Source organism: Phacochoerus africanus, chromosome 15 (assembly GCF_016906955.1).
Source record: "Phacochoerus africanus isolate WHEZ1 chromosome 15, ROS_Pafr_v1, whole genome shotgun sequence".
In the NCBI taxonomy this organism is placed as follows: Eukaryota; Metazoa; Chordata; class Mammalia; order Artiodactyla; family Suidae; genus Phacochoerus; species Phacochoerus africanus.
This window is the reverse complement of record NC_062558.1, coordinates 96,769,639-96,783,351: the sequence shown is the minus strand read 5'-3', so window position 1 is coordinate 96,783,351 and position 13,713 is coordinate 96,769,639. Positions and strand designations below refer to the sequence as shown.

General features: G+C 35.8%; 1 protein-coding gene across 7 annotated transcripts in view; it reads right to left on the bottom strand.

The window, feature by feature from the left end:
• The window catches only part of PCDH15 (protocadherin related 15), a 734,454-nt gene that overhangs the window by 254,072 nt on the left and 466,669 nt on the right, over positions 1 to 13,713 (bottom strand). For all 7 annotated transcript variants that reach the window (XM_047760762.1, XM_047760764.1, XM_047760769.1 and 4 more), the window contains one exon: positions 13,004 to 13,136. In XM_047760762.1, the coding sequence (XP_047616718.1) occupies positions 13,004 to 13,136 (133 nt within the window). The remainder of the gene's footprint in view (positions 1 to 13,003; positions 13,137 to 13,713) is intronic.

Sequence of the window (13,713 nt, the reverse complement as noted above, 5' to 3'; positions counted from 1 at the left end):
ATTTTCCTTCAGAATGAAAACTAATAATTCTTTGAGGCATATAGTTTAAATTCTATAGCTTTTTGAAACTATTTTTTAAATGAGAAAAATGGATAAAGATGAAAGGAAAGCATATGCTGAAAGCTGACCAAAGTACCATCTTACACTTATGCCCAAGTAGTTTCATCAGTAAAATGCATATTTTTTTTCCTCAGATGATCAGAGGTGGCAATATCTTACTTTTTGTTCTGCTTCATACCACGTTCTACTTTTTTCCTGCTATTTGTGTCTGAGCTGTTTTACTTGATTTGCAGTCTTCAGAAAGGAGTAGCCAGGGAAAGAAAAGCGGCTCAAGCTGCCAGAGCTAGTCAGCTCACTGAAAAGTAGAACCAGAAGCTTAGAGCAGGGGCTAAATTAAGTTTTCCAGTAGCAATGGACATTATGTATTAGTATTTTTCTTCACTTTTGTAAAGAATCAAGAAGAAAATGCAGGAAAACAAAATCAAGGCTGGTCAACAGACCTTAGAAAGAAAAGAATGATTTGCCTTGTGAAAAAATCTACCCTACTAATAAAGGGATTATTTGCAAGTTCCAGCACAACTGAAAGAAACAAGCAAACTCAGTGTCTAGGAGAGGAAGAATAGGATAAGGGTTAGCACACAGCCCCCTAGGCTCAGAAGCTAGGGTTCTGCAGGGCTCTGACATGGGAAAAGTTACTGCTTTGTTGGGAGTGTAAAAGATGAGGAGGCTTTCAATGTTTGGTATACTTCCTGGCTGATAGTAGCATTCAATTAAAATTAGATGGTGATGCTATTATTATTGATCTTGTAGTCATCTACCTCTTGGACTTTCAAAGTGTTTTTTTGTCCTTTAAATTGCCAATGATCATTTCTTCTCAAAGGAGGAACTAGTAAAATCACAAAGTGGGTAAATAGATTATTTGGAATGTATCCATTTCTCTACATTGGACATTTCACTTTCCTTTCCTTTATTCCAAGTACCCAGTATTTTCTTGTCCACTTTTAAAATCTCAAATCATAGTATGAGTTAATTGAAAAACAAGACTGGCAATGTTCCTCTTGGAGAATAGAAATAAAAATACCACTAGTTAAGAACTTTTTTTTTTTCCATTATATGCACTAAGCTATGTAAATTACACGCTATCTCATTTAATTTCTGCTTCACTATCCAAAAGACAATAACCTCCCTCTTGTTTCCTAAGGTCTTAAAATTCTATCTTTGGGTATATACCAAAGGATAAGTTTGTTCCTGTTATTTTACTTAACAAATGTGTATTGACTTAAGGTATGCGTTTATATACATATGAAATATACCTTGATAACTAATGTTGTTTCCATTTTCAACTAGCTAATGTGAGACTCATATCAGACAACAGGATTTTGATAGAGTTTAAATAAATCATCCATCCCATAATTCAAATTAATATACTAAACTAATGCTAAGTCTTAGGGGTCTAGAAATATTTTTACTTGTTTTTCTTTTTTTAGAGGTGCCTTTACACTTTATTTAAATATAATGGACTTTTTTGTTTATTTGTTCATTTTGTTTCATTTTGAATGATACTCAATTGTATACTGCAAGGGTCAGAAAAAAAATTTTTCCCTTAAAAAGTCATGAAAATTTTTAGGCTGCATTTTATCCTCATCTACTGCATGTTGTCTCTCCATATTACTCTTGGTATATTCATTTTTTGTTTGTTTTCTTATTTCACTTTTTTTTTTGGCTTTTCTGGGGCCACACCCAAGGCATATGGAGGTTCCCCGGCTAGGGGTCGAATCAGAGCTGTAGCCGCTGGCCTACCCCAGAGCCAGGGCAATGCGGGATTCCATGCGCGTCTGCAACCTACACCACAGCTCACGGCAATGCCAGATCATTAACCCACTGAACAAGGTCAGGGATTGAACCTGCAATGTCATTGTTCCTAGTCGGATTCGTTAACCATTGCGGCCACAATGGGAACTCCTCATTTTTTCTTTGTTTTTATTTTATTAAATTTTTTAAAGTATACAAACCATTCTCAGTTTACCAGCCATATAAAAAGGCCACTTTGCTGAGTGGCTGTGGTTGTCAACCTGTGCTTTACTACACCTGTTCTTTATTTTTAAAAATATCAACAATGTCCTCATTTCAAGTCATTTATTGTTTCCACCACCACTCATTTTCAGAAAAAAAGTTCATGTGTCAATAAAATACAGAACTGATAGCAAAAATAGAGGGAAGGGAGATGGATATTTCCAATTAAGGAATAATTGCTATCTCTTATTTTTCCCTAATCTCAGCCATTCACCCTTACAGGAATATATTATGCAAAAGAGATTCATATCTTTATTCCATTTTCCACATATGTGTTTGTTATTCATTTTGCAAAGTGTAGGTGAACTTTCCTTTGAAATGACCTTACCAGCAATAAGATCATTTGATTCAAAACTTATTCATAACTAAGGTTTGTTCTCTTAAATCAGGTATAAGCTACTGCTGATAAATAGATACTTTTGACTATTTGCATAAATGTGAAAGAAACAAGTTTTCCATCTTGAATAAGTTTTGTTAGAAGCAATGTCAAAGCCTTGAGAATAATATACTTTATCATTATGTTCAGCTAGTAATGCAGGAGAGTATTACAACTATGAACCTTGGGATGGAATGAAGAGGGTCCAGAGTTCATTGCTTTAAATGCCAGATGTTTCCTAAATATTTTCTTCCCTGTACCTTCATTGTATGTACAAAACTTAAGATTTGAATTATCTTTATGCTCAGATTGAATAAAGAATCTCAACTCCTGGGTTAAAAAATTAACTGATTTTATTTCTTCCAGGTTGCTATCAGGCTACTGTGTTGCTCACCTCCATTTCTAGTGAGTAGCTGACTTCATCAATGATGTCTCAGTTTATACATATAACTCCTACATAGCAAAACTGTCTCACTTTTATTTATGTGATACATTCCTCTTTATTTTAAAACAACTTTTGTTTCTGGGGACTTAGAGTACAGTGAATGTGATCTTCTCAATCATTCATGCTCTTCTTTTCAATTTCGCTCTGATGCTGGAGTAGAAAGGATGGAGAGGGAAAAACATATTTCTTGAAAGAATTGTCTGTATTGAGGTTGCATGAGATTAATATGGAAGGGGACTAGTGCCGACAGACTACACTGCTAAAGGATGCAACTCAAAGCTGCCATCCTAGGAATTGGTGATACCTTGAGATAGTCCACCATATATTCTACAGAATGCCTAGTTTGCAGTCTAATAAGTATATTAATGTACATGCCTTTTTCTCCACATGCTATAGTCACCTTAGTTTTTATTTCATTTACAAGCCTCAACTCTGAGGTCTGTGGACCCAGGCAGCATCCACCTTACCTACAACATTGGAAAAAGTCTTCCAGGGATCTGTTCATGTCATCTTGATGACTTACTTCTTGTCCTCACCATGACATCCATTTCCAACGTCCTTTCCCTATTGTAAATGCACTGATTCAAGTCTAATAAGCTGTTATATTAGAGAACTGGATGCCAGTCTCCCCTTGGATTTTCTTCTCTTAGTTGAAGATTAAGAGAAACACTGAATTATCAAACAATAGAGCATCAAAAATTTTATCCTCATCTACTTCTATGGTAAAGTTTTCCAAAACTTCTGGTATATCTCTTACCTAGTTTCTTGGAGAATATTCCACCAAGAACCAGGAATCTTTGAGGTAGAATCTGGGTATTTATTTATTTATTTATTTACTTGACCGTGCTTTATCTAGGTTGTAATCTATATTCTGTTCTACATCCTCTCTGTTAGAGAGGATAACAACAGTCAATTATTTTTCTTTTAATTACTTCTTCTCAAGACCATTGCATTAAATCATATCTTCCCACAACTTTTAGTATCTATTACCCTCATATAACACCACAAAATTAACCTTTGGAAAACACAGATCTAATAGTGATATAAAACATATCCACTCACCAAAAAGTCGGGAAAAAATTAAGTGTAGTAGTCTTTATATAGCCTAAACTAACTTTACATCTAAAGCAGCTAGAGAGAGAACAGACAAGACCTAAAGTTAGTAGAAGGAAAGAAATCATAAAGATCAGAGCAGAAATCAATGAAATATAAATGAAAAAAACCATAGAAAAGATCAATGAGACAAAAAGCTGGTTCTTTGAAAAGATCAACAAAATTGATAAACCCTTAGCCAGACTTCTCAAGAAAAAAGAGAGAGGACCCAAATCAATAAAATTAGAAGTGAAAAAGGAGAAGTAACAACAGATATCACAGAATACAAAGGATCGTAAGAGACTACTATATGCAAACTATGTGCCAATAAAATGGACGACCTAGAAGAAATGGACAAATTCCTAGAAAAGTACACTCTTCCAAGATTAAAACAAGATGAAATAGAAAAGACGAACAGACCAATCACAAGTACTGAAATTGAAACTGTGATTGAAAACCTTCCAGCAAACAAAAGTCTAGGACCAGATGGCTTCACAGGTGAATTCTATCAAACATTTAGAGAAGAGCTAACACCTATCCTTCTGAAACTATTCCAATATATTGCAGAGGAAGGGACACTCCCAAACTCATTCTATGAAGCCACCTATACCCTGATACCAAAACCAGACAAAGATATCACACACAAAAAAAGAAAACTACAGGCCAATTTCACTGATGAACATAGATGCAAAAATCCTCAACAAAATACTAGCAAACCACATCCAACAATACATTAAAAGGATTGTACATCATGATCAAGTGGGATTTATCCCAGGGATGCAAGGATTCTTCAATATCCACAAATCAATCAGTGTGATACACCACATTAACATATGATCCTCTCAAAGATGCAGAAAAAGGCTTTGACAAAATCCAACACCCATTTCTGATAAAAACCCTTCAGAAAGAGGGCATGGAGGGAAGGGAACCTACCTCAACATAATAAAGGCCATCTATGACAAACCCACAGCTAACATCATTCTCAATGGTAAAAAGCTGAGATCAGGAGCAACACAAGGATGTCTGCTCTCGCCACTACTCTTCAACAGTTTTGGAAGTCCTAGCCATGGCAATCAGAAAAGTAAAAGAAATAAAAGGAATCCAAATTGGAAAGGAAGAAGTAAAACTATCACTATTTGCAGATGACATGATATTATACCTAGAGAATCCTAAAGACTCTACCAGAAAACTGTTAGAGCTCATCTATGAATTTGGCAAAGTCACAGGATACAAAATTAATACACAGAAATCAATGGCATTTCTATATACTAACAATGGAAGATCAGAAAGAGAAATTAGGAGTTCCCGTCGTGGCGCAGTGGTTAATGAATCCGACTAGGAACCATGAGGTTGCAGGTTCGACCCCTGCCCTTGCTCAGTGGGTTAACGACCTGGCATTGCCGTGAGCTGTGGTGTAGGTCGCAGATGTGGCTTGGATCCTGCGTTGCTGTGACTCTGGCATAGGCTGGCAGCTACAGCTCTGACTAGACCCCTAGCCTGGGAAGCTCCATATGATGCGGGAGCAGCCCAAGAAATGGCAAAAAGACAAAAAAAAGAAAAAAGAAAAAGAAAGAGAAATTAGGGAAGCAATTTCGTTTACTATTGCATTCAAAAGAATAAAATATCTAGGAGTACAACTACCTAAAGAGACAAAACACCTGTACTCTGAAAACTATAAGACACTGATGAAAGAAATCAAAGATGACACAAATAGATGGAAAGACATACCATGCTCTTGGATTGGAAGAGTTAATATTATCAAAATGACTATGCTACCCAAGGCAATCTACAGATTCAATGCAATCCCTATCAATTACCAAGGACATTTTTCACAGAACTTGAACAAAATATTTTAAAGTTTGTTTGGAAGCACAAAAGACCCAGAATAGCCAAAGACATCCTGAGAAAGAAAAATGGAATTGGAGGGATCAGGCTCCCTGACTTCAGACTATACTACAAAGCTACAGTCATCAAAACCATATGGTACTGACACAAAGACAGAAATATAGATCAGTGGAACAGGATAGAAAGCCAAAATTTAAACCCAAGCACCTACAGCTAACTAATCTATGACAAAGGAGGCAAGAATATACAATGGAGAAAGGACTGCCTATTCTATAAGTGGTGCTGGGAAAACTGGATAGCCACATGGAAAAGAATGAAATTAGAACACTCCCTAACACCACAAACAAAAATAAACTCAAAATGGACTAAAGACCTAGATATAAGACCAGATACTATAAAACTCTTAGAGGAAAACATAGGCCAAACACTCTCCGACATAAACTTCAGCAACATCTTCTCAGATCCACCTCTTGGAGTAATGACAGTAAAAGCAAAAATAAACAACTGGGACCTAAGTAAACTTAAAAGTTTCTGTGCAGCAAAGGAAACCCTAAACAACACAAAAAGACAACCCACAGAATGGGAGAAAATCTTTGCAAATGAATCGACTGACAAGGGATTCATCTCCAAAATTTATAAACACCTCCTACCACTCAATACCAAAAAAACAAACAACCCCATCAAAAAATGAGCAGAATATCTAAACATACAGTTCTCCAGAGAAGACATATGGATGGCCAAAAAACACAGGAAAAGATGTTCAACATCACTCATTATTAGAGGAATGCAAATCAAAACCACTATGAGGTACCACCTTACACCAGCCAGAATGGCCATCATCCAAAAGTCTACAAACAATAAGTGCTGGAGAGGGTGTGGAGAAAAAGGAACCCTAGTACACTGTTGGTGGGATGGTAAATTGGTGCAACCACTGTGGAAAACAGTATGGAGATTCCTCAGAAAACTAAAAATACAACTACCATTTGATCCAGCAATCCCACTCCTAGGCATCTATCCAGAGAAAACCATAACTTGCAAAGACACATGTACTCCGATGTTCATTGCAACACACTTTTCAATAGCCAAGACATGGAAACAACCTAAATGTCCATTGGACAGAGGAGCAGATCAAGAAGGTGTGTTACATATACACAATGGAATATTACTCAGCCATTAAAAGGAATGAAATACCAGCATTTTTAGCAACATGGATGGACCTGGAAATTATCATGCTAAGTGAAGTCAGTCATACAATGAGACACCAACATCAAATGCTTTCACTGATATGTGGAATCTGAAAAAAGGACACAGTGAACTTCTTTGCAGAACAGATACTGACTCAGACTTTGGGAAAAACTTATGGTTTCCAAATAAACAGTTCAGGGGGTGGGGGGAGGCACTGAGTGTTTGGGATGGAAATGCTGTAAAATTGGGTTGTGATGATCATTGTAAACTATAAATGTGATAAATTCAGTGAGTAAATAAAAAATTTAAAAATAAAATAAATAAATAAATAAATAAATAAATAAATAAAAATATTATGATAAAGTGGAAGGAATCCTGATTTAGGATTCAAAGGGTAAAACAAAATGAAATAAAACTACTCTGGCTTACAAACCTTGCTGTTTCTGAATTGCAGTTTCCTCATTTGCCAGATAACAAAGATAATCATATCTAATAATATTGGCCTAGTTATTAGGGCCAGGGTGATGGCTTTAAGGGAGAAAACTTTGTCACCCCAGAGTATGTCTCTAGGGCATGACCATTAATTCAGGCTGATTATTTCCAAGGCTCAAAAAACTTAGGAAGAACTTTTGACCTCCCCACAACTGCCCAAAAGATAGGTAAGGGAGCTACCACCATAGATAGCTATAGTTTGAATTAAGTGTGTAGATAGGAAGGAACCTAGCAAATTCTGTTTGTTAAAATTCCTGCGTCCCATTATTTCTGCAGAGCACAGCAAACAATATGTTTATCCAATAGTTGATCTTTTTCATCTACCTGTGAACTGCTTTCTTCCTCTTAGACTCATGGTTTAGTCTCAAAGCAAGACCCCAGCCATCTGTTTTTTTTTGTCTTCAGCTGAAGATGATATTTAAGATGAGGGTTTCAGCCATTTGGGGGACTCCTTGATTTTCTTGAGTTTTTCCCATGTATAAGTGTTATTAAATTTTTGTTCAATTTTATCCTGTTAATCTGTCTCATGTCAATTTAATTCTCAGGCCAGCCAGAAGAAACTAGAAAGAAAATTTCTTCCACCCCAACAAGACCAAATGAAATGATGCATTATGCATATGTTGAAGAGATACAATTTTTTGAGCAGGTTAAGGTAGCTGACTTTGAATAATGTATCACAATTGATAAGCAAATATTAGAAATTAAGTCAAATAAATTATTGAGACCTATTATGGTAGAGTTAAGGACAATTAATAATTCTAGTTAAGAGAACTTATAAAACACACAGATTTATCAAATTCTACTGAACCAAATAATTTTTTTAATGTTTTTGTTATTTTAAGCAATAGATGTGCATAGGATTTGGTGTTCTGACAATTAAGTTGTAACCTCCTTCCTTTAAGAATGGACTGTATGAAATATGTACCAATCAACTATTTCAGAAAGACTGTTATCGATAAGCTGTTTTTAAGGAGCATGTGTATTTTCTCTTTGTCCAGAAAGTGAAATAGGCAGTACTTTGCAGTTGGGGTTGGGCTGAGGGTGATTAATAGGTGGGAACTTTTGAGTGTTGAAGAATGGTTATCAGCCAAACTATAAAGCGGCCTCAGTGTGGAAACAGTACCTAATCTCCAACAGCTTGAGTAGATAAAGGACAAAAGATGGAGGACTTGCCAGGATACTCTATGTGCACAGGCATAGCGGGTGAGAATATGGGTAAGCCACATGCTTAGAATTTTGTCCTTTCTTTACAACTTCTCAGCATAGCGAGATTAGAAAAACAGCCATCTACATTTTGTGGCTCAGTTTCACAATTTGCAAAACTATGATCATCATAGTAATAGATCCAGTTGCATTGGGTTTTTATAAGAATTAAATGGTGAAATATGTGTGTTAAAGTATACTTGCTTATACATATTTTAGTGTTCAAAGTAAATATTTTGAAAATATTGGCAGTCCCTTTGGAGAGAAAATGACATCCCTGCCTCACTGAATTTTGCCATGAACTTATAGAATCATTTGTTTATGTGAAGATTACACATTCTTGACTTATTAACTCAAAAGTATCCATGTGAATTTCTTTGGCCAATGGCAGGAAAATATATGGGAAAATATTACTTGCATCACTTCTGGATAACAGCAAATAACTAGGATTTGTTTTTTATTGTATTGTATTTTGTTTTGTTTTTCATTGTCCTCAGTCAAGAGATCAGTTAATTTTAGACAGAGGTTGTTTCATCAATCTGAGTTATGGAGTGAAAACTGAATATAACAGTCACTGCCAACTAGTGATGGGTGTAGGGTGTGAAATTTGGCAACAAAAGACTGGCTCTCTTAACTGATTCACAATTTGGTACTTAAAAATGGAGGGTGCCATAAAAAAATACCAAAAGACTAAACAGCTGTGACATCAACAGAGAGGAGGTCTGTGAGTAAACCGTTACTGGTTGCAAGAAGGATGGGAAATCTTGTTAGGCAGTAATTAATAATTTAGCAAAACTGCTATCTATAATAACATGGAAAGTGAAGACTATACCAAAAAAACTCATAGCTCTTGACGTGAGACTTAACAATGTGAATAGTATCTGCCTCCAGTAGAAGGATTATACATCTCCACATAATTAACCCATTAGCAGTCTTGTGACTTGGTTTGGTGAGTGAAATATGGGCAGAAAGTTCCCGTGTCTCTTCTGGGAAAAGCACGAGCATACGACTTTTTTTGCCTGTCTTTTCACTCTTGACAGAAGAACGACACTGCCCCAGACAGAGGCTATCTTGCCATTCTGAACTGAAGTGAAAATGATGAAGAACAGAATTGGAATGGATCCATGATGGACATCCAGTGTGAGTAGGAAAATAAACTTGTCGGTTATAAATTGTTGAAATTTTTAGCTTGAGGATGCATGCATAAAATAAACCTAGCTGTCCTCACTGAAGCAATTAAGTGAAGAACTTAAATAGTTCCTGCCTAAGTTTCACATAAGTGTTATTATATAACTATTATTAGCATATGTAGATGAGAATGATGGTGATGATACAAGATGATTCCATGTGTAGGAAAGGAGGATTATGCTAATGCTAAGAGGGGTGAGTCAAACAGTCAACGAGAATGTGAGGCATACATTTTAAGATAATTTGGAAGGAGATAATGCTCTTGTGAGAGTTAAAATAAAAGCTGAGATTTATCGTATTTGAATATAATATAGAGTCCTCGTTGGTAGCACTGGCTCATCTTTAAAGTGATGAAAGTAGATCAAAATTTCAGAGGGAGGGAAGCTGTTGGAGTCGATCCATTTTAATGATTAAAGTCTTTGAGGAAATTGGCTCCAAATCTAGTGGTGTGATGGTAAAAGTTAAACAACTGGCTCTGGACTAGGGGTACTGATTTGTTGCATTTGCTAATTTCTGGGATATAAATACACCCACCATGGCCAATTTCAAGCAAGCAATATGACGTAACTCAAAAGGGAGTTGGGGAGAGATGCACAGAATTTGCTCTTATGATCCCATGTGCACTCTGGCTCCAGCACACCTGTCTATGGGCTTCACTGGCAGCTGAGAATTACCTCAAAGGAGCACTTTATAGAGCAAGATCTGACCAATTCTGGAAGAAAAATCTCCACCTAATACTAACCCTGATCAGCATAGAAAATTTGAAAAAGGAGAGCTCTGGGTAGCATTTCTCTCTACCAAATGCCATCAATACCGCAGCCCTGCAAAACAGATTTTTGATAGAATGAAAGGTAAATACTTAAAATTAAAAAAAAAAAAATGAAGAGCAGGGTGAGGGGAGATAAACGAGGATTGTCATCTGAAAAGAAACCACTCTGATCTCAGTCAAAATAGATTATTTTGACATCAGTCTGCTGTTACCCCTGAAAATATATTTCCCCACAAAATCCTGTCTTTCTAAATTGAGCTGTGAGTTGGTAGTGGGTAGTGCCAGGTGCGAAACAGATGAGGATGTAGCCAGAAGTACCTCTAATGCATTCTGTTATTAGAAGTCTTTGGAAGAGTAATTTGATGGAAGCTTTTCAACTTTTAGGTCACTAGTTTAAATTGAATCTCAGCTGATCATGAGCAAAAGCGTATGCTTGGTGGCCTATGAAAAATGCCTTGATGGTGTCATCCTAGTTCCTTCTAATAGAGACTGCCACTGCAATTGGCACCCTTTCTTTTGCTTCTACCAGAAGCACAAAGGGTGAATAGAAATGTCATTTCAAGTATTTTCTCAGCTTTTGTGCTAGATAAATTTGAGATATGAAAAAGGCCAACTCCTTTTCATCTTTAACTCACAGGTAGAATTATTCTCCTAGAATGTCGTTCCCAGATATGTCTGGGATTTACTGAAATGAAACCTGAGCCATCTTAGAAGTAAAATTATATCTTACTCATAGAAAGTTAAATTATACAAAGCACATTCTTAAGAAACATTTAAATGTAAAACAGGTAAAATTTCTTGGCCAGGATCTCACAAATTTAAGATTTATTTTTCTTTTCTTCTTGTTTAAATAAATAAATTCCAATCTATGTAAAGAGGGATTTTCATTATAACATAAATGTAATTAATATTTGTTTTTTCATACTTTATCATTTTCATAATTTAACTAGATGCTGTCTCCCTCCAAAAGAAGCTGTAGAGGGTTTTTTTTTAATTTTTTTTTTCATTAAAATATCTCAAATGTCCTTATTACTAATATGTATACTTTTACATAATTTCGTTTCTTGTGTTTTAATAGTAAAACAACAACAAAGGCAAATTCTTTCTTAACCTGGAGAAAAGCAACAAAATAAATATCAGGGCAGAGGCAAAGAGAAGTAGCTGATGGCACCAACCAAATTTTTGACCACATCAGATAGGTGGGATATAATGGAATGAGCCTTGTTTTGGAAATAATGAGAATTAAATAAAAAAAAAATATGTAGGCCTCATTTATTTTCTATGAGGGTCACTCTCCACATCTGGATATTAAGGTGGGTATGTTTCATAATTGCATTCTTTCCAGTGTAAACATTCTATGGAAGCTTCACTTTTATATGATCAGAGTTTAAGTGAGAGGGTATCTATATTTAAATGGGATTTGAATAAGATGTAGCTATGCCTCATGTCACCCTATTGGATGGTAGATCAATTTTCCTAAATCATCACATTAAAATCTCTCCTAACCTTCAAGGCCAGCTTCCTGAATTCTCATGTCAACACTTCCTGTCATTCCCATGTAACACCAGGAGAAGATACATTCTCTGTCCTCTGAACATTCATAGGTAAAATATGTCATGTTATAGTCCCTACGATTTTTACAGCAAGTGACAGTTATTATCAATGCTACTGTAGCCCAACTTGAGACTGTAGATTCAGTTGAAAATATAGCATTTTCTGGCCAAATGTGTTTTAGTTAGGAATAATATAAATAGTGAAAATCAACTTATTGTTCTGCAAGTAATTCATATGCCCATGAATCAGGAGCTCCAAGGGAAATAATCACCTAAACCTACCCTCTTCATCTAAACAAATAAACCAAGGCACAGCAATTATAAGACTTGCCCATGGCCACAGAATGAAGTTGTCTGCCTCAGAATTAGAATGCGTACTATCAGCTGGTGAATCTAAAGTTATTTTCTCTGTACAACACTGCAGCAAAAATAAATCCTGCTAGGGCAAAGGAATCCAAGACAGAAAATCATAGTCAGCTGCAGACTCTTTGGATGCAAAGTGCAAAATATTCACGTGCATGTTTCCAATCCCTTCATTCTCTCTTGTAATGATTGCAGCTAATCCCTGCCAGCTAGCATGCATTCTTCAGTAGTGGCAATCAATAGAATAGATTAGCTGTGGAAGCTCTCCATCCATATTATCCTGGGCTTCCTTTCCAGATGGAATTTTCATTCATTAGCGTGTAAGCAGACATGTGAGGTTTACGCCCCCCACGCACAGATATAAACCCATTAGCTTCAAGGTTGCTGCTAGAACTTAATACACACATTAAGGAGCATACCTGTAGATTTAATAAAACAGCACCAATCCTCATGGCTTCACTGATTTCAAGGCTATACATCAGCTGTGGGAAGCGGGGCGGGCTTTGATTATTTGGAGGAAGCACTTCAATGTACACAGTGCAGATGGAGTGCCTGCAGAGAAAGAGAAGAAAACAAGATGGGTAAAAATTTACATCACGTTTCATGACAGACTGCATTTGGTATTCTGTTGTTGGGTTTACAGGAGGGGAAATTCTGAATTTTTATATAAAATGATAAAATAATTCAGAATGAAAGGGTGGAAAAATAAAAGCTACTACCAAAAGATAATGTTTTTATGAAGCTATCTTAGTAAAAGAAAAAAAATGCCTCAGGTACCAATTTTCCTTAGATTAATAACGTGAATTAAAATGGAATAGTTGTAAAATAAAGCTAATAAATTAACTTGTCTTGATTTCTTCCTTTATTTTGTAATGCTTCCCTATTAGTAAAAAATATGTATATATTCTATAATCTGGTAATCTGAGCTGTGCTTGGGGCTCTCTTCCTATTAGACCAGTAGAGGGAGTATTAATTACAATAACACACAAAACAAAATATGGGCTGTGTTTTACTGGTTTAATTGCTGACATCAACGGCTTAATGAAATGCATGTCAAAAGTCAGAGTCATAAAGTAATTATTGGGTAAAATAGTTGCAAACAAACCAAACCTGCTTTTAAATCTTTAAA